We start from the raw sequence: 20,134 nt of genomic DNA, 5'->3' as shown, positions 1-20,134 counted from the left end.
ACAATTGATTGAGAGAGAGATTCTTGCTCTAAATTATTTTAACAAAGGTATTTTTACAGGGAAACATAGTGGACTGGCTAATGTGTTTGTGTACTATTGTCCTCTAGTGGACAGAATCAGAACTACACCAGTGTGTCCTAGCCCCCAAACTGGTAACCTCTAAGGAGGGTCTCCTTTAGCTGAAGTAGTAGGGACCTTGCAGCTTTTGAAGTGGGAGGAGAATTGCTAGCACCAGGATGGTCCCATTGGCCATTGTATGCACAGTACTGAGAACATTACATCTTAGGTGGCCCTTTAATTGTTACAACAGACAGCTTTACTTTGCTTCCTTCTCCCACTCTCTCTTCTTGCCACCACATTAGACCTTGGCTTTGTGACGTGGGAAATCAGTTCAGTGGGGGAATTCAATGGTGGTGTTTTCTAAGCAAGGAGGTGAGGTAACAGAGGCACCTCTTCTATTCAGATGGAGATAGATCTGACTATAGCACATCACTTCCCACAGCCAGGTGGCAGCGTGCGCTACTGAATAAGATGCTGCATCTGGAGTCAGAAGACCTGTGCTCTAGTCCCAACTCTGCCACTGACTTACTTGTGTGAGTTTGGGCAAGTCACCTCATCTCTGTTTTCCCTCCCCCTTACCTATTTAGGGCCAGCTGGTGAACCCATCATTGGTGAGCAGTTACACAGCAGTCAGTAGGACTCCCGCAAATAATGGCTCAGCAGTGGGAGGGAGGATTTTAAAATGTAGCCTTTAGATTGCAAGCTCATTGGGTCAGGGACCATTTCTCTCTCAGTGTGTTTGCATAGTACCTAGTACAAGGGGGACTCCAATCTCAGCTGAGGGTCTATGAGCTTCTGTGGCAGAAATAATTAATAAAAGATCTCAAGCGGCAAAATCCCCCTCTTCAGTTCCATAGAATATTGTTTACATTAGCTCCCTTTCAGGAATTCAAGATTTTGGCTGGGCACTATATTTAGCCTGATAAACTGCAGATATTTTTAGGTCATTTGCTCTTTGACACACCAGTATATTTCTCTGAGGAGAAAATTTCAGCTCTCTCATAAATGATGGGAAAATACAATTCCCAGAAACTCTAATGGTTCTAAAATTGGAACCAGGAGTTCAGAACCGACAAGGATAGTTTACAGTATAAATATATTGTGTGTGTTATGCCAAATGCTTAAGGCATAGTGTCAGGGACCCTCCAGTTAAGCTTGCTGAGCTCAAATGTTTTCTGACAGTTAAGACCTCCCACTTATTTACAGTTTAGCTTTTACCATAAGAGGAAAAGCAGTTGCTGAGAACGGATCATCTCAAACAGAACATGCTGAAAATATCACATACTTACTTACTGAAACATTTGCTGAAAAGCAACATCCAGAGTGTTGTGTGTTTTTTTAAAGCCCCTTAAGTTTCCATATCTGAGTCAAGTTACAGGGCTATAATCCAAAGGGAGAATATTTCTCCAAAAAGGGTTTTACATGAAAAAAAAATCACTTTTTAAGAGGATATGATTGAGGAATTACTGAAATATTTATGAATGAGATAATGGTGGCAATTAAGGAACTTTTCAACTGAGGAATGCTTGACAATATGATGAACTGCTCTAGACCTCTCTCTTCCAGTGTGAATAGATTCCCAGAATGACCCTTTTCTGACTTGAATTCAAGGCCAGCCCAAGCCGCGCTATTTATCCAAATCCCTTATTATCTCCAAATTGCAATGGCTGATCTGATATAGTGGCACTTGGACCCAAAGCATCCCTGGTTTGGTTTTGTGACACCTCAGCTTGACTAAGGTTTTGCAGAACCAAACCTCACCACCAGTCCTGTCTATACTCTATGTTGTTATGTCAGCTGTGGTTTTATAAAGGATGCCTGAAAGCCTCTCAGAATTCTTACATCACTATTACAAAAATAAGTCCGTCAATCCAAGTACAGTAACACGCTTATAAAAATTCCAAGTACCAGCAAACAATCCCTACCCCAACAAGACAGCTATCATGGTACTAGCATGGGACTGACCATACAAATATATTAAGCCTTTGGGTGTACATGGTTTGAACTAGGCGTTTCCACAGGCCTGAGCAGACCTCATGCAAGTTAAGCAATGTTGGCTTATAGTTGCAATAGATGGTATATTTGCCACAACCCAGGCTTTTACAAGATCTGCCAACCTGGCCTATGAAACTCACAGTGGTCATCAGCTCTGATGGAATAACCACCACAGGGTTGCATTTGCTAACTCTTTGCAAACTCAGCTTTGCAGGGGTTATACGTTTATTGTTTGTGACAGAGTTTACAAGTTAAGCAACCAAACAGACATCTTGTAACTTTTGCCAGGTGTCTGCCAGAAGTTAATCCCCCACTGGGGTACCAGATGGGCGTTTACAGCATGACATAATTTGACCTTGGAGAACTTTTCAAATTTGAAATGAAGCATTGTGAAATTGGCCTGATGCATCAGTTCTCCTTGAGGGCTGGTTACCAAGACCAGCTTGCACTATGTACAGCCAGCTGTTTTGGAGTTACGAGTGGACAAAATGCAGTTAACAGACTTCTCCAAAACAGAAGAAACAACTAACCCCCTCACTGAAAAACCCAAAAGCAAATGTTAAAATCCTACGACAAAAACAATTTTTTTTTGCCTAAGAATTTTCAAACTCAGAAAAAATAAACTTTTCTGCCTTGAATCTCATCATGAGAAATTTCAGAGTGTCCAGTGGATGTGTTAAAAAATGAGACGAAGGTCAAAAACTATAACTTTAATCACTAATGAAATGTAGGCAGGACTCACAGAAGTGCCGGTAAAGGACTGAGCTGTATTTCTGGTCACAGTCACATTGCATGGGTCAGGGTTACAAAGGGTTAACTCCCTTGTCACATGACAGTAGGTCAGTATTCCTCAACTGTAGTGGCTATTGTTATAACTACCAGGACTGCCACCCCAACCCAAGTCCCCACTCTCTCCTTTCACTCCCTCTATCAGAAGACAGTGATTTTTAAGTGTCTAATTCAGGCTTGTTTTTCCCAAACACGCCCAGTACCCCAGAGCAAGATATTTTTCTCCTAACAGTTGAGTGCCATCTTTTGAAAGTGAAGAGTGTTTCTGCATAAGTGCAGATGATTCATCCTAACATTTCAGATCTAGCCACAAATAAAATTAGGGAAGGATCTCACTAAAGACACTAATCAGCTCCACGCCAAGGAGTGCCTCTTCGCTGCAGTACAGCATTGGATGGCTTCTTTCACAGAGAGGAAAGCACATTTTCCCATGGACGTTGTCTTTTACGAGGCAAAAGAAGCTGATGAGTGCACTCCCAGTTTGGAGGCATCTCGAACCATAGCATTAGCCTATAGATTAGTGTACACTTCTCTCTTGTGAAGAGGAAACCCACCAAGGGCCAAATCACACAATACTTACTCAGGCAAAATTCCCCACTGGGTTCAAAAACTTCCAGAATACTGTGCCTCATACAAGAACACTACTGGGGAAAGGGACAGTTTCTTTACCAGGAATGGGCTGCTGGGTAAAGCCACTGATCTTTTTATTACAGACCAAGTTATGTGAATTTGAACAGTTGAAGTGAGTTGGTGTTTTGTCTGAATATGGATTGCAGGATCTGGTCCTAGGTAGTCTAGCTATGGGGGAGCTTGGCGTTGGTTTCCACCAATCATGGGGTTTAACAGTATTCCCCTTGGGGTTGAGTGACTATTATACACAGGCCAGAACCCTGGGTGTTTGTCATTTTTTAGGTGGATTTTATTTCTCATTGGGATTGTCCCATGTGAGCAGAAGCAAAGAGCAGGCGTTAGACAGCCCAGGGGAGGGGCAACGGGATTCAGAACCTTTACATTTTGTCATTATTCCAAATTCATTCCAGGCCAGTGTCAACTGAAAGTTATTAGTATCTGCTGTCTGGTTGGTGGCCCAAGCTGATGTTCTCACTTGACTTCCTACTGGTCAGGAGTTGACAATGTAAGAGACTATCTCCTCACACAAAGTCTGTACTGGCCATCTCTACTCCCAAGGAAAGAATGGACCTGAAGGATCCTTTTACCCACAGAGGAGGTCCCTGCAAATCTAGGTTGTAACAGGGCAGTGTGGCGGAAGCTTCCACTGCTGTAGACCATGCTTTGTTTCTTCTGTAGATAAACCCTGCAAAGGAACTCAGTCTCCACACCGTGCCATCCGATCCCTTTCCACCAGCACTAAAAATGAACTTAAAATGGTACAGGTAGGATGATGTGGTTTTTGTTTTTGTTTTCCATGAGAGTTGGACAATTTGTGACATGACTGTGTGAGTCCTGCAAGGCTGGGTTTGCAAGGAGTTAGTGAACGCAGCCCTGCAGTCCTACGTGTTTCTTTATTGGCTCACTTGAGCCTCCAAATGGAGTCCCCCAAGACAGTCTATTCTCCTCCACTTCCCCCCTCCCTACTACTGGCAAGCCCCTAAGCCTCTTCTCCCATTCCAAAGCCTCCTGAAGGTAAGAGGGGTTGATGGTGTTTTGGGGCCAGTGAGGGAGCCATCTGATGGTAGGGAGATTCCCTTCTCTCTCAGCTGTGCAAACAACCACTGCTCATATTCACTGAACTTCAACAACTGTGGGCACTTTGTCACATTGAAACTCGAAACCAGGGTTCAGTCCCAGCTGGTCTGGGTTGCGGCCTAATATTCCCCATAGCTCTCTTGTGCTACTTGTCACTGGAAAGAGTCACTATTCCCCCATGGAGAGGCTCAGCTGCATGGCAAGGGAGGCCAACAAGATGCAGTCTGTGCCAATGTTCCCTCTGATTTTTAACAGGCCGTGTGTGCAAAAAATTTCTTCTGTGCCACTGCCAAAAAAAAAAAAAAAAAGCTGAAGCCGGAGTGCGCACGGTGTTTCGCCATGTGCGTGGGGTTTAAGATCTGTGTGCGCACGCACATGTGCACAGCTTAGAGGGAACAGTGGACTGCGCGTGCCAATTTGGCATCCTGTGCGGGACGATTAGCACTTGACTTTATTTGAATATTTCATGTTATTAAAGTTTCAGCTTCTTTCCTGCTGGTACCACTCCGTGGCCGCGTTATGGAGGAAGCAGACTGCGGTGGTGGTGGGGACTTGCCAAACTGCTGACGACCTTGACAGCTCTAGAAAGGCAGGGAAAGTGATCAGGGAAACTGGGCTGTGAGGAGGGAATATCATACAGAGTGAACTTTCTTTTTAAAATGTCTCGTGAAAATACCTCAGGCCAGGAACTTATTGAACACCTCATGTACTGTCTCCAACCGAGCTGTGAACAGGCAGCCAGGTGCAGTTACTGCTCTTTCCCAGACTGGTTTTACTGCCCACTCAGATTAGTTTTCTGGCAAGGATGAATTTGTAACATGTTTGCTTTTTCTCCCCTCCCTTTCCCACCTCTAACGAGAAGGGGGAGTGAAGCTTAAAAACCAGAAATGTCTTGAATACTTTATGAAACATGTGGGGATAATTATCCCTTTCTGGGATTCTAGTGTTTTAAGGAAAGCAGTTCAAGTCTCATAAATGCTTAAATATGTAGCAATAAAGGTCTCAGGGGCGGGTAGAGAGTCTGCAGATTTGCTGGGTGAAAGCGCTGGGGAAAAAGCACCGCGAGTGCCTCAAAGCTGGGAGTTATATGAGCTGCCTCCCTCTGAAGTGCCTGACCCATTTACAATACCACAGGAGACAGCTCCTCTAGGGCCTGATCCTGGGCACCTTCAATTCCCACCGATGTCAGCACCTTACAGGACTGGGCCCTGGCTGAAGATAGGTTTGTTCATAGAGCCATTGCACAAAGTCTAGGGGCCTGACTCTGATCCCTCTGACACCGGAATCAGATAACATTTAAATCACAAAACAAAAGGAACAAATACTGTAGCAATGTCATGATGCTGGCTGCCATCATATTGTTCATTCCCCCCACCGCATCTGGCGTGTCTGTTTAGACTGTAAGTCTTCTGGGGCCAGGACTGTCCCTCATTCTGTGTTTTTGCTGTGCTTGACACAATGGGGCCCCATTCTCAGTTGGCCCCTGTGCGCTACTGTAATAAACACAGTAAGTAAATGTTGCACAAGTGAAACTCATTAGTGGACAGATTCCCCCCTCACACCATTGCAAATCAGGAGTATCAATGCAGTTAAACAGGCACAAAACCGAGCATCAGAGCAGCATTAGGCTCATTGACTTCAGAGGAGTCACTCCTGATTTACACTGCTCTGAGAGATCTAAATTAGGCCCCTGCTCTCTCTTCAGCTAGTTAAATGATGAATTTATCTGGCTCTTTTCTTGCCCACCCCACACTCCCACACCCCTAATCCCTTGTTTCCTCAGACCGCCTAGCTTCAGAGCTGACTAGATTAATGTGAAATGCTAATACGCCAGACGAGAAAAGAAAGCAAAGAGCTGGCTTGCTTGAATTCCACATTAATCTAGTCAGCTACGAAACTTTAAATCAAGAGCCCAAAGTTTTACCAGTTTGAAATGATAGGTTTAACATTTCAGCCCTCTCCTTCCTCCCTGCCGCATGCGCCCTGGCTCATTCGGCTTTGTAGAGCCGTATGGCAGGCCCATGAAAGGCAGATCGCCTCGTTGTGGTTACACATAATAAAATGTTTTCAGAGAGACTGGAATGAGAAATGACAAAGATGAGGATGGATCTTTCCCATATGCCTCCTGGGGGGTGAAATCCATGTTACCCACATATAGTGCCTGAATGCCTGGCTGTCATGTGTAGGAATGCCAAGTCCCTGTCTCCCTCAGGCTGAGGACAGGGAGTTGGGTGGAGACACAGCCTTCCATAGCTGGTTTCCAAGTCAAAAGCTGCAGCGGTGGCTGCAGTCCCACTGCCACGTGTGAAGGGTGTTAGGGCCAATGCGATCGATGGGCTTGTGGGCCCAGCATCTCCTCCTACGGGCCATCCCCAGTGGTCACCCCTCATTGTTCAGTGAACAGAGTCTGGCTGCTTTGCTCTTGCCTGCTTAAGTGGCTCGCAGAGCTCTATGTGAGCCTTCTACACAAAGGTGCTGGAACTCAGGGTGCTGGGGGGGGGAGGGGAGGGGGCTGCCACACGCCCTGGCTTGAAGTTGTTTCTATTATATACAGGGTTCACAGTTTGGTTCAATGGCTCTCAGCAGCACCCTCACTGTACAAATTGTTCCAGCACCCCTGCTTCTACATCTGGATAAATGTCACCCAAAGCCCAGAAATCCTTGACTCTCACAGCACACAGATATGTGGGCACCATGCCTTCCCTTTGCAGGTGGGGTAACTGGGTCACGGAGAGGTGGAGTGGCAAGAAAGGGCCTCCAAGCTCTTTGCCAGTGCCATGACACTCATTGTAAGAATTAACCTATATGAACAAAAATCAACTACTTTCTACACACTGAAGACAGATTCCTGCCCTAAAGGCCGTACAATTTTAGTGCTGCACTTGACAGACAAACGAGGATACAACATACACAAAGGGGTAAAGGAGGACGAGGGTTACAGAGAGAATATTATTTGGTTACTCAGTTGAGCACATTCATCTAGGGAAGCTGCAGATTTTATTTTCTCTTGTCAAAATGGAACACATTCAGATGGTGTCGGTAGTGACGCAGAGGCAGCGTGCTTGTTAGGACATGCCTATGAGGTACGTAAGTATTACACCCATTTCACAAGTGGTTAACGGAGGCACAGAAAAGTCAAGTGACTTGTTCAGGAGTCCTGGCTCATGGAAGCTTTGAAAGACAGAAGCCATGAATCAGTCTTGTGGTCAAAACACAGGACTACACTTTCTCTCAACCCAGCTGTAGTCTGTTCTAAGACTACATACTGCAAGACAGATTTCAGCCTGCATGCAGAAAGGGAACACTGTTTCCAGAGTGAAACTTTCTCTGCTAGTAAACATGGTTAGGTGACGAGTTGAGCTCTTGGTTTCATCAACGGAGAGCTCTGTGGAATAAAGGAAAAGTCCTGATGTTATTTTTGAAGCCTTTCAAATGGATCTAGAAGACTATGGGCTGGATCAGGGAAGGCCATCCAGGAGTCAATGTAGCTTCTTACAAGCTATGTTAAGCATTTTCAAGTACAAGGATGTGCTGAGACTTAGGGCTCGATCCTGCCCCACACGTGTCAATGGGAGTTTTGCCTTTGACTTTAATGGGAGCAGGATCAGACCCGAACTGCGGTCTGGAGTCACCAAAACCACAGAACCCTACAGAAATCATTGAAGCCTGCCTGCAGAAATTCTTCCTCCTAGCTCACATTGCCTTTATCCTCCTCCTGCAGTTTCTCAAGAGAACTCTTCCTCCTTGTTCATCCCCCTCCTTGAACTCCATTCCCCTCATCTTACCCCTCTTTCTCGATTTTTGTTTTCACAACCCGTCGTCTTCTCCTTCCTCTCCTCTGGATTTCCTTCATCCCCCTGTTTCCTCTTTCCTGGCCTGCCAACTGGACAGAGTCAAAGGGCCAAATTCAGCCCTGGGCAACTCCTTCCTTTTCAAAGGGAACTGAAATTCATTCACACAAGGTTAGCCTCTGACCCTTGGAGTCTCACAGGCTATAGCCTGGGTCCTTCCCCATGTGTTCATACGTAGACAGAGCTGGATTAAGGAACAGTGAGATCCAGTAAATAGGGTATTAGACAGAATACTGAGACCTTGTTTTTATTCCTGGCTCTGCCACTGACTCACTCTGTGGCTTTGTACAAGTTACGTCACCTTTTTGTGCCTCGGTTTCCCCAGCAGTAAAATAGAGACAATGGTAATCTCCTTTGTAAAGTGTTTTGTGATCTAGGGACAAAAAGCACTGTGTAAATGCTAACTACGGCTGCTATATATTGTCTGTGAGCAATTAAATGTCTTCAAGGTTTGATAGTACAGCTCCACAGAAAAGTGTTCTCTGTCCAATCTCCAGCTTCAGACATGCTAAGAACAGTCGGTAGGATTTTAAACAGACTGTAACCCAAACCGACTGTTACTAACATTATCCCCCTGTCTGCTGAACATTCTGACACTGCACAGACATGGCGAGGAAACTAAAAAAATTTGCCTATGGACTCTGAGCTTGAATAAATAGTGAAGGAACTTTGAGAGGTCAATGTATATGCTAGAGTGTTTAGAACTGTATTTACCAAAATCCCGTTTAATTGCTGGTCAACCTCCCTCTCCCCCACACCCAGATCCTTGATTTGTGAATAGTTCCATAAATAAATGCACTGTGTTTATTTCAGTATGGTTCATGGGGGTCACATTAGCTATTCATGGTATTCAGACAGCTTCTGGGCGCTGGTGAAAATGCCCCAGATCCCGACAGTTCCATGAATTCTAGCACAAGCAAATGTTTGTCTCGAAGTTCCAGAAGTATATTATTTGCTGTTTTCCTTTTTAAATGTGTTTCTGCCATCCAGTCTGGGTGCTTACCATGTAATTTAGGTGACCAGCTACAGGATATGAACACAGCATAGAAAACAGTAGAAGTGAACAGTTTGCAAACAACTCACGGGCAAAAAAGTTATTTCATAGACTCGTAGAACTGGAAGGGACCTCGAGAGGTCATCTAGTAGCCCAGTTCCCTGCAAACTATTGTCCAACCTATTTAGTAAACTACGTTCCAGCAATTGGCTCCCAAAATGATTCCCTGAGGAAAAAAGGGACTGAGGTCTATGATTTCAAGGGTGCCCTCTGAATCTGGGAGCATTTCATTTTGAGGTGCCTATCTTCCCAATGAGCGCCCATGGGCCACTTGAAGTCAATTGGTGCGGCAGGTGCTCAGCACCACCGATGACTGGTCCAGTTTCGACACTCAAAATCAGAGGGCACTTTCAATAATTTCAGCCGAAATTTGTAACAAATATTACTTGTAACAAAGAGCCTGAACCACTCCAGCCACATTTGCTTGCTAGTTTAGTTCCAGCTTTAAAGCTAGAGACTGCAATATCTAACGGAAAGGATGCAATTCCTAGCTCAGTCCAGAGGGCCCAGAATAATTCTGTAGAAACGCTGCTATTCCATCTGGGCTTGGCTAATTCATTGATGTTATTATAAACACGAGGCTGATGGTGTGAGATCTGAGAAAGCAAATAAAATACCAATTGTCGAAAATAAAAAGGAGGATGCATTGATTATATTGAGGCCTGCAGTGCCTTTGCTTTGGGCAAACCCATAAAGCTGGCCTTCGCTAGCGTTCTTACATCAATCTTGGAACGATGCCCTTCAGCATAGTGTCAGCTGCAATTCAGCATATCCGGGCTTAGCAGAAAATAGAACTAGGGGTTGCACTTCGTGGCTGTGCAGACAATATTTAGATGTGGCTTAAGAAGAAAAAAAACCCAAACCTGAAGATTATTTGGCCAAGCCCCACAAATTGTTTTCAGGGTTTGTGTGTTGGAAACGGCACAGTAACCTCTAAGAAAAAAAAAAATCAAAAACTTGCCCTGACCTAACAAAACCAGAGCAAATGCACATTAGTGTTTGCAGGCAAGACTGCCCAAACATTTGGCTATTGCATGCACAGTGCAAAGAGTTAGACAGAGAAGTACCAGTTGGACTGTTGCATTGCGACACACACATTTTTATTCATCCTTGGCGTCAGGAATCAGATGGTAACACAGTTCACTCACTGTTAGATTCAACTGTGATCTAGAGGTGAAAGATCTACTCTATTGCCAGTCCCCTGAGCCATTCAGTCCCCACAGAACTACATCCTCTGAACAAACAGAAAATCCCTGCCCTAATGTTTTCCTCCCCATCAGATGAGTTGTTGCTCTGACACTAGATAGGAAGATCCATAGAGCAATGGATCCTTCAGCTCCATGCACAGCCTGCCCCAGTCCTGCATGCGGCCATGCAAGAGCTGCCCAGAGCCCATAGCTCCATTTCACGCAGGGGTCTGCATTGCACACACCGCTCTCGGAGACCCTACACTCCCCTTACCTTGCACAGTGGAGCTGCATTGCTTCTGCTGAGGCAGGGGCAGCCTGAAACCCCATAATGCACTACCAATGTTCCTAAGGAAATAAGGAGAAAAGAACTCTGCTTTTTTCCAAATTCCCCTGGATGTGCTGCAGAGATGGGGCATTTCTAAGCCTACCCCCACTCTGGCATAACAATTTGGAAATGTTCTTACATAACCCCATGTAGGACTCTCCCCTCACTCCTGAGCACCCCGTATGAACACAAGGAATGTCATGCCAGGGAAGAACGGTCCCTCAAATCCAGTATCCTGACTCCAGCAGCAGCTAATGCTGGATGCTTTGGAGGAAGATGTAAGAACTCCAGCCTAATGCACTCATTGCGCCATATTAGATCATGGAGGGGCGATTTCTTTCACACCCCTCTTTAAAACTCCCCTTCTCATAATATCTTTAAAAATCTGGACAGTGGGTAGCAGCTGGTTGTGCTCACCATAATCACCTCATGGTTTCCTTGTGCTTCCTGGTCCACTGTCTCAGACATAGATAGTCCCTGTCCCACAGAGCTTACTGTCTTTTTCTTCTGTGCTTGGACAGTGCAATCACTCTGCACACTGCTATAATTCAAATAATACATTTCATCCTGACCTCAGCTGGTATTCACCTTATGCCCTGCAGCATGAGGACTGATAGACCTGAGGACTGGGGCCTGCAGTTTGAAGGGGCCCTACTGTAGCTGTGAACCACGGAGCAGCAAGCAGGATGCCGCACAGATGGCTGCTTCTTGCTGCTGGGTCAGGACAGAGGGAGAACCACCATTTGGGCCCAGCCAGTGGCTGGGAGGAACAAGACGGATTCCTTTCACGAAGCTGGGTGGTAGCACTCCGGAGACACCAAGCCCACTGTAACCTTATTTCACCCTGATAGTCCTTTATGGTTTTATAAATGATCTGTACATGCCACATCTGTTGTAATCACCATCATAAAGCGCTAGATGGGTGCAGAGATTGCAGGCAGTAGCCCTTAGAATCATAGAATATCAGGGTTGGAAGGGACCTCAGGAGGTCATCTAGTCCAAGCCCCTGCTCAAAGCAGGACCAGTCCCCAATTAAATCATCCCAGCCAGGGCTTTGTCAAGCCTGACCTTAAAAACTTCTAAGGAAGGAGATTCCACCACCTCCCTAGGTAACGCATTCCAGTGTTTCACCACCCTCCTAGTGAAAAAGTTTTTCCTAATATCCAACCTAAACCTCCCCCACTGCAACTTGAGACCATTACTCCTTGTCCTGTCCTCTTCCACCACTGAGAATAGTCTAGAACCATCCTCTCTGGAACCACCTCTCAGGTAGTTGAAAGCAGCTATCAAATCCCTCCCCATTCTTCTCTTCCGCAGACTAAACAATCCCAGTTCCCTCAGCCTCTCCTCATAGCTCATGTGTTCCAGTTCCCTAATCATTTTTGTTGTCCTTCGCTGGACTCTCTCCAATTTATCCACATCCTTCTTGTAGTGTGGGGCCCAAAACTGGACACAGTACTCCAGATGAGGCCTCACCAATCTCGAATAGAGGGGGACAATCACATCCCTCGATCTGCTCACTATGCCCCTACTTATACATCCCAAAATGCCATTGGCCTTCTTGGCAACAAGGGCACACTGCTGACTCACATACAGCTTCTTGTCCACTGTCACCCCTAGGTCCTCTTCCGCAGAACTGCTGCCTAGCCATTCGGTCCCTAGTCTGTAGCTGTGCATTGGGTTCTTCCGTCCTAAGTGCAGGACCCTGCACTTATCCTTATTGAACCTCATCAGATTTCTTTTGGCCCAATCCTCCAATTTGTCTAGATCCCTCTGTATCCTATCCCTGCCCTCCAGCGTATCTACCACTCCTCCCAGTTTAGTATCATCCGCAAATTTGCTGAGAGTGCAATCCACACCATCCTCCAGATCATTTATGAAGATATTGAACAAAACCGGCCCCAGGACCGACCCCTGGGGCACTCCACTTGATACCGGCTGCCAACTAGACATGGAGCCATTGATCACTACCCGTTGAGCCCGACAATCTAGTCAACTTTCTACCCACCTTATAGTGCATTCATCCAGCCCATACTTCTTTAACTTGCTGACAAGAATACTGTGGGAGACCATGTCAAAAGCTTTGCTAAAGTCAAGAAACAATACATCCACTGCTTTCCCTTCATCCACAGAACCAGTAATCTCATCATAGAAGGCGATTAGATTAGTCAGGCATGACCTTCCCTTGGTGAATCCATGCTGACTGTTCCTGATCACTTTCCTCTCATGTAAGTGCTTCAGGATTGATTCTTTGAGGACCTGCTCCATGATTTTTCCGGGGACTGAGGTGAGGCTGACTGGCCTGTAGTTCCCAGGATCCTCCTTCTTACCTTTTTTAAAGATAGGCACTACATTAGCCTTTTTCCAGTCATCCGGGACTTCCCCCGTTCGCCACGAGTTTTCAAAGTAATGGCCAATGGCTCTGCAATCACAGCCGCCAATTCCTTTAGCACTCTCGGATGCAACTCGTCCGGCCCCATGGACTTGTGCACGTCCAGCTTTTCTAAATAGTCCCTAACCACCTCTTTCTCCACAGAGGGCTGGCCATCTATTCCCCATATTGTGATGCCCAGCGCAGCAGTCTGGGAGCTGACCTTGTTAGTGAAGACAGAGGCAAAAAAAGCATTGAGTACATTAGCTTTTTCCACATCCTCTGTCACTAGGTTGCCCGGAGAGCACAGCTTACCAGTGAAATAGTTTAGGTGGTTTCCCACCAGTACATCTCAAAGCCACCCACATACAGGAATTCGGCAGCATTGGCACGCTGTACTCAGCAGACAGCTGCTACTTGAATGTATTGAGCTGCAGATCAGGACTGTGTGGGACGACGGTGCACTGACAGAGCCATATCTGGAAACGTAGGGTATGTCTACACTACAAAATACCACTTGCGGCTGGCCCGGTTCAGCTGTCTCGAGTTTGTGGGGCTTGGGCTGCGGGGTAGTTTCATTGCCGCGTAGTTTCATTCCAGGCTTGCTCTGGGACCCTCCCAAACCGCAACAGTTACCTAAGCTTAGCCCGGTGCTATCAATCTGCGACTGCCCTAGACATTGAAATCCAGTCCCCAGAAATCACGCATATATTTTCCTTCTCCTCTTCCGTTCCCACCCACTCTCCAAAACATGACATGACTCAAGCAGGAAATGCTTCAAACTCTGGCACCCTCAAGCCAATCTCATGATAGGTGAACCAGTAAGTCTCCCACAGCAAATGCAGTTGTGCCCCTGGGTTATTAGCTCTGTTTTGTAACAGTAAAGCTGAAGCTCTAAGAAACAGCACAAAAGGAAGGGAGATTTGAGTGCTGGGCAGAATGTTGTCCCTAATTTGCACAGAGCTGTATAATTCTTTTTTAAGGACAGTTTAGTCCTGTGACTGATGTGCAGAATGCTTTCAAGATGAACTAGCATCAGGGAATCAATATGCTCCAGGCAGACAAAACTAGGGTAATTGAGGCATTATTTAGATCAGCTCAATAACAAGCAGCTGAAAAAGTCTCAGTTTCAAAGTAGGAAATGATTATGCAGGCAAGCTCTCTGGCTAGTCACAATGTTATTAAAATATCATGTCAATGTTTAGAGATGGTCAGATATCGGGGGAAATTATTCACAGAATACATAAAAGCACTGTGTTGTGTGTCAGTAAAGGTCAGTCTGTTGTAATATAGCTTAACAGAAAACCTAAGAAGCAAGACAATCAGTATTACGTACCCACTACTCCTCCACCCAGGTAGCTTATCTACCACCATCACAACCACAGAGAACACCCCACAACCTTAACTCTGGCCAAGGATGGATGCATGCCTTTCAGCACCTCTTTTCCTCAGATTCCAATATTCTCCCCAACCAAAACACACCAGATTTGCCCCCCACTCCTTCTGCAAAGTTCTTGGAATCTACACACTCAGGTTTAGGGAAGATCAAGTGGTTTTGTGGCCATTTTATAGATGGGGAAATTGAGGCACTAAAGCGCAGTCACTTTCCCAAAGTGAAGCGACTTTCCCAAGGCTACAGAATGTGTCATTGCCAGGATTGGGACTGGCCATGAGGCCTGTCTCCTAAAAATCACACATTTATCCATACCTGACTTGAACCCTTGGCTGTGAAACTAGGCTAGAAATCCCACAAGAACAGACTACTTACGAGATTTCTGCTACTACCAGCTCCAGAAATCTTGAGGGCCCAATTCTGTGAAATGCTGAGCTCCCTCAAGCTTCCCCTTGAAGTCAGTGGAGTTGAGGATGCTCAGCACCTCACCAAATCAGCCTCCCCCACTGCAGTCTCTCTGTCAGCATTTTGGCACTTATGCTTCCATTCCTTTCTCCGACCAGGCAGCGCAGAAGAGCTTGAAAGTAAGACGTGATCGACAGCAACAAAATAAGGAGGTGTGGATTGTATCGAAGCTCCAGAAAGGTTCACAGGTTCTATCTGAAGAATGGGCAAAGGTCCAGGTCGGTTCTAAATCTATCCAGCCCTGGGCAGTCATTCCTAATGGATGTCAGTTTTTAGAATGCATGCACCGATGTTTGGCCATGTGATTTCTCTGGCTGTTCTGATGAATGAATGGGGTCCCTGCAATCATTGTACAGCAGAGTTACTGCTTGTGCACATTGTAGAAGAAGTAATTTAGTTAAACAGGGTGAGCCAGGTTCACCTCTGACTGCAGGGCAAATCCTGCAGTAAAACCGTTGACTTCAAAGGATTCAGAGTAACAGCCGTGTTAGTCTGTATTCGCAAAAAGAAAAGGAGTACTTGTGGCACCTTAGAGACTAACCAAGCTCATGCTCAAATAAATTGGTTAGTCTCTAAGGTGCCACAAGTACTCCTTTTCTTTTTGTGACTTCAAAGGAGTTACACTGGGGTTAGATTGGTGGCTTGGATTAGGGACCCACGCAGGGGCATAAAGGAACTATCATAGCTGAGTCAGCATGAAGGGGGAACATAATTTGCTGCTGGTATAGGCCAGCAGCTAATTACTAGTAACTCCCACTTCCAGGGCCAGGGGTAAGCAAGAAGGGAACTATGCCTCTCAGAAGCATAATTCCTTTCTTGTGTTCCTCTGGGGTGCTGCAGCCACATTCTACCCCGTACACAGAGCATGTGTCAGACTCCATTCAGGAACTGGGGATTTACACTGGTTTAAGGGAGACCAGAGCACAGCCAGAGTGTTTGGCTTTATTCACATGGAGCATGCATCAGTTCATTGCACTAACTTCCATGCAGCTTTCAGAAGCAGTCTCTGACACAAATACAATCAGCATCTACCAGGGGGCAAAAAAAGAGGGACTGGGGATTCATTCTGTTATGACTATTCATTGATACCTTCCAGGGCAAACTGGTATTTTAAAAAACCAGCTGCCTGTGCCTGCTGAATTCCAAACAATACTGCAAATCTGTGGATAAAGTTAGGGGGACCAAAGCATTCAAGATTGGTCATAGTGGGAATGAACCAAAGGTTGCTGAAATCCATGGAAAGAATTCCAGTGATTTCAATGGGCTTTGAATCAGGTCTATTATGCACAACTGTGCTGAACATGGTGACTCCCAATGAGCAGAGAAGGCACACACTAAGCAAACGAGTGTAGCGAAAAATGCCTTTTCCAAACACAGATGTGGATCCATCAATACAAGGTCTGATGTTATCTCAGTTATACAGTCCAATCTGTGACCACCCTAAATGTCCCGACTCAGTTGGTTAGCATTTCCCTTCATTAATGAGTAAAACCTTGCAAAATTGCCAGGAAAAATCTATTTGCCCACTCTTACCATAACGATAAGAAAAAAACCACAAACAGTATTTTACACACCAATCCAATTAAAACCAATATTATTTCAGATCAGCAGGTGAATAGAGTTTTGCAAGGCTGGATTAGTACATAGGACTTCCACTGTTTAATTTTGTTACATTTTAAGCCAACTTTTAATCATTTTCTGCATGCAAATGATAGTTCTTCAGGGCTAGATTCAGCAGTTTTATTCATACTGAGTGGCACCCTACTCCTTGTGGAGCCAGTGGGAATACTCAAGGAGTAAGGTGCTACTCAGCATGAGTAAGGGTGGCAGAGTCCAGCCCCTGGTGAATAGAGAAAGTTTCATGAGGAGAATTTATGCAGTCAAATGCAGTCCTGTGATCCCTACTCCAGGCCAGAATTTGCCTACCTTATGTATACACTAGGGTATCTTCGAGCTTGCAGAACCTGGCCCTTAGTTTTGACTCAGGCACAACTCCCCTGGATCACAAACTGTTTTTGTCTTTCCCCACATCTCTTCCTATTTGTGCTGAGTAGCCTCAATTCCCATTGACTTTAATGGGGAGCTCACAGTGGTCAGCATTTTGCAGGACTGGGTCTTGCCTGACTCCAAGCAGGGACTGAGTCAAGGCCTTGGGATTTGGCCCAGGGTTTTAAAACCATTGCTCCCTACCTGGTAAACTGCTCTGGAAATGCACCATGGCTTCAGCATCAGCTGCAGGACCCGCAGATTTCCAAACCGGCAAGTCCTCAGAGCCCGTGAAGTCAAGTTCCACACCAGGCTGTCCCAACTGTAGAGCAGATCTTCAAAGCCAAAGAGTACGGCAGCCATGCCAGCTAGTCTCATGAAAGACCCAGCACCCCCTATCAAAGGCAGTTAGCTAATTCCTAGACTCCTTATGAAATGCAAGGTTCAAGTGTCACAACGATTTCCATCAAAGGAGAAACAGCTGCAGCCAAAATAAGCCAGTTGGGATGTTTCTTTCCCCTCCTTAAGGAAATTATTTCTTCCATGGATCCATATGTATCTTCTCAAATCAAATTCCGCTGCCCCCAGGAATCACTAGGGACAAGGTAAAAATATCTGTCCTGGGACAGGCAGGGAATCAGACATCCCTCGCAAAGGGCTTCTCGGTTACTTTGCATCTCACTTCCCAGCTCTCTGCAGTGGAACCAAGAAACATACTTAGATCCAAAGTCATCACTTAGCTTTCAAAGTGCTGGGATTCCATCCAGGGGAAAAAAAATAAAAGCAGCTCTGGCTCCTCTCTGCCAACATTCCCAAGACATTCCGGTTTTAGGCTTAACTCTTTCAAACGCTACAAAAAACAGCCGAGAGGATGGCTTTGTAACATGCAAAATCTTATCCTTTATTTTAACACACTGAATAACCACTGAATATTGACATCAGGGTCTTTTTACTACAGTGCTGGAATCTTTACGGTTTTGGGACACATAATGGTACTTAGCACTTACATAACACTTCTCACGTTCAGAGTGGCATTGTCATTAGCTGAGGGCTTGTGACTCCATTAGAAAAGTGGCATGGGTTAAACCAAATTGTTTTAAAATCAGTCTAGTTAAACTTGTGTAAACCCTTAATGTAGACACATTTAACCAGTTTGGGAGAGGATTAGCCTGGGTCCGTGTATTACATAATTAAGCGAGGGTGAAACTGACTTAAGTACGTTTACATTAGCAGTCTCCACTGGTTTAACTAAAACCAGTTAATTCTACTTGTGCACCTAATATAGAACCTGTCTAACTAAACCTCCTAACACCTCTGGGAGGTAGATAGGTAAGTATTAATATCCACATTTTACAGATAGGGATGTTAAGGCAGCATTAAAGTCATTTGCCCAAGGCTACACAGCAAACCAGGGGCAAAGTTAGGATTAGAATTCAGCCCACCTGTCTCTCTCTCCATGCTGCTTTCACCCTTCCATTCCACACTGCCTCCTGTAAGAAAAACCTGTCAGAGGCAAACTAACATGTACAGGGCCTGATCTTGCAGCTAAAGGATGTTGATAGGTGAGCACCTGATAGGATCAGGCCCAGGGGCAGTTGAGCCCATAGGAGACAATCAGACACTGGGACCTTGCAGGACTGACCCACAAGACGATGAAACCTGAGTATTCAGAGGTTCTAGAAGAAGACTTGACACCTCAGATGGTATTAAGAGAGCAAGCGAGAAAGTGCGGGGGGAATGTTAATTGTTCGCTGATCTTCCACAGTTTATAGAACAGTTACTCTGATCTTTGAGGACTGGAAAGACTAATACAACTGGCACACAATAACAATACCACAACCAGCTCTGTACCCGCTCATTCACTAGTTCGGTGTAATGCTAGGAAAATACAGCTGCAAAATTTATGTTCTCAGCCTAATTGCGGCTTCAGGTTTTATAGCAGCATCATAAAAATCATAATATTTCCTTCTGACTTATTAGATGCAGTTCATTCAGTAGCACATCATTTTTTCTCTCTCTTTCTGTGGGTCTTTTCCTCCTCTCTGTCTCTGAATCGGTCTGCCCATTTCTGAACCTTCCCATCCCTCCTTACGTCAACTTATGTACCTGTCTCGGGGTCTCTCTCTCTCTCGGCAACACTGTCCTTGTTCTGTCCAGCAATACAGAGAGAGCACAAGCAGCAGTTCCATTAGAAAGCCCCATTTGGAGGAGGTTTTTATAACTTGACTAGAAAACGTTTGCTCCGGGCTACAGTTGGCATATAAGATCTCTGTCTGGGAGCACTAAAGAGAAAGAAAAAGAAATGTGTTTGATTAAACAAAAACGAGGAGGAAAGAATTGGAGAAACCGATTGCTCCATAATGTGAGCTAACTGCTTTGGTATTCTGAAAAATGGGGGAGAGAAAAACAGATATGCTGCCATTTTTAAAATGAGCTACTACACATGGGCATTGAGTCTGTCCATATGGCTCTGAACAGTTCCATCCCAAGTATATAATTACACAATAGATGGGAATGGTGCTAAAGGAACCCTTCCATGTATTGATTACATAATACGACTTTCCAAAAACAGTTTAGCTCTGTATTTATTTAACGGATAGACGGGGACAGACTCTGCAGCGGGCATTAGAATCTACTGGCTATGTAACGAGCATTTTAACTCGTAGATTTATCTGCTCAATTAGAACAACCTGTTCAATCTCCTATGGACTCTTCCTGGCCAATTAGACGCAGAATGTTATTTTTGGTCGGGGTGGGACATTTCCTGAATACAGATTTACCAGAGGAAACCAGCTTACAATGAAATTCAAACCATGTGCATTGCTCAGGCGAATATAAGGCAGATCAGGGGTTCTCCACCTTTTTCTTTCCGAGTCCCCCCGCCGCCCCGCCCAACTTGCTATAAAAACCCCACGGCCCACCTGTGTCACAACAAATATTTTTCTACA

General features: G+C 45.3%; 1 protein-coding gene across 7 annotated transcripts in view; it reads right to left on the bottom strand.

Annotated features, from left to right (window-relative positions):
• The window catches only part of FRMD4A (FERM domain containing 4A), a 411,923-nt gene that overhangs the window by 243,673 nt on the left and 148,116 nt on the right, over positions 1 to 20,134 (bottom strand). For 2 of the 7 annotated variants that reach the window (XM_084630498.1, XM_084630501.1), the window contains exon 1: positions 17,391 to 17,700. The exons of 3 other annotated variants lie outside the window; for them this stretch is intronic. In XM_084630498.1, coding sequence (XP_084486624.1) covers positions 17,391 to 17,564 — 174 coding nt within the window. In that variant the 5' untranslated portion in view covers positions 17,565 to 17,700. Of the gene's footprint in view, positions 1 to 17,390; positions 17,704 to 20,134 lie in introns of those variants that run through there. 2 more of the 7 variants (XM_084630499.1, XM_084630500.1) reach the window with 2 other exon arrangements.

This window comes from Lepidochelys olivacea (assembly GCF_965140295.1).
Source record: "Lepidochelys olivacea isolate rLepOli2 genome assembly, chromosome: 1".
Taxonomy (NCBI): domain Eukaryota; kingdom Metazoa; phylum Chordata; order Testudines; family Cheloniidae; genus Lepidochelys; species Lepidochelys olivacea.
The sequence above is the reverse complement of the archived record's forward strand: the minus strand, read 5'-3'. Positions and strand labels throughout refer to the sequence as shown.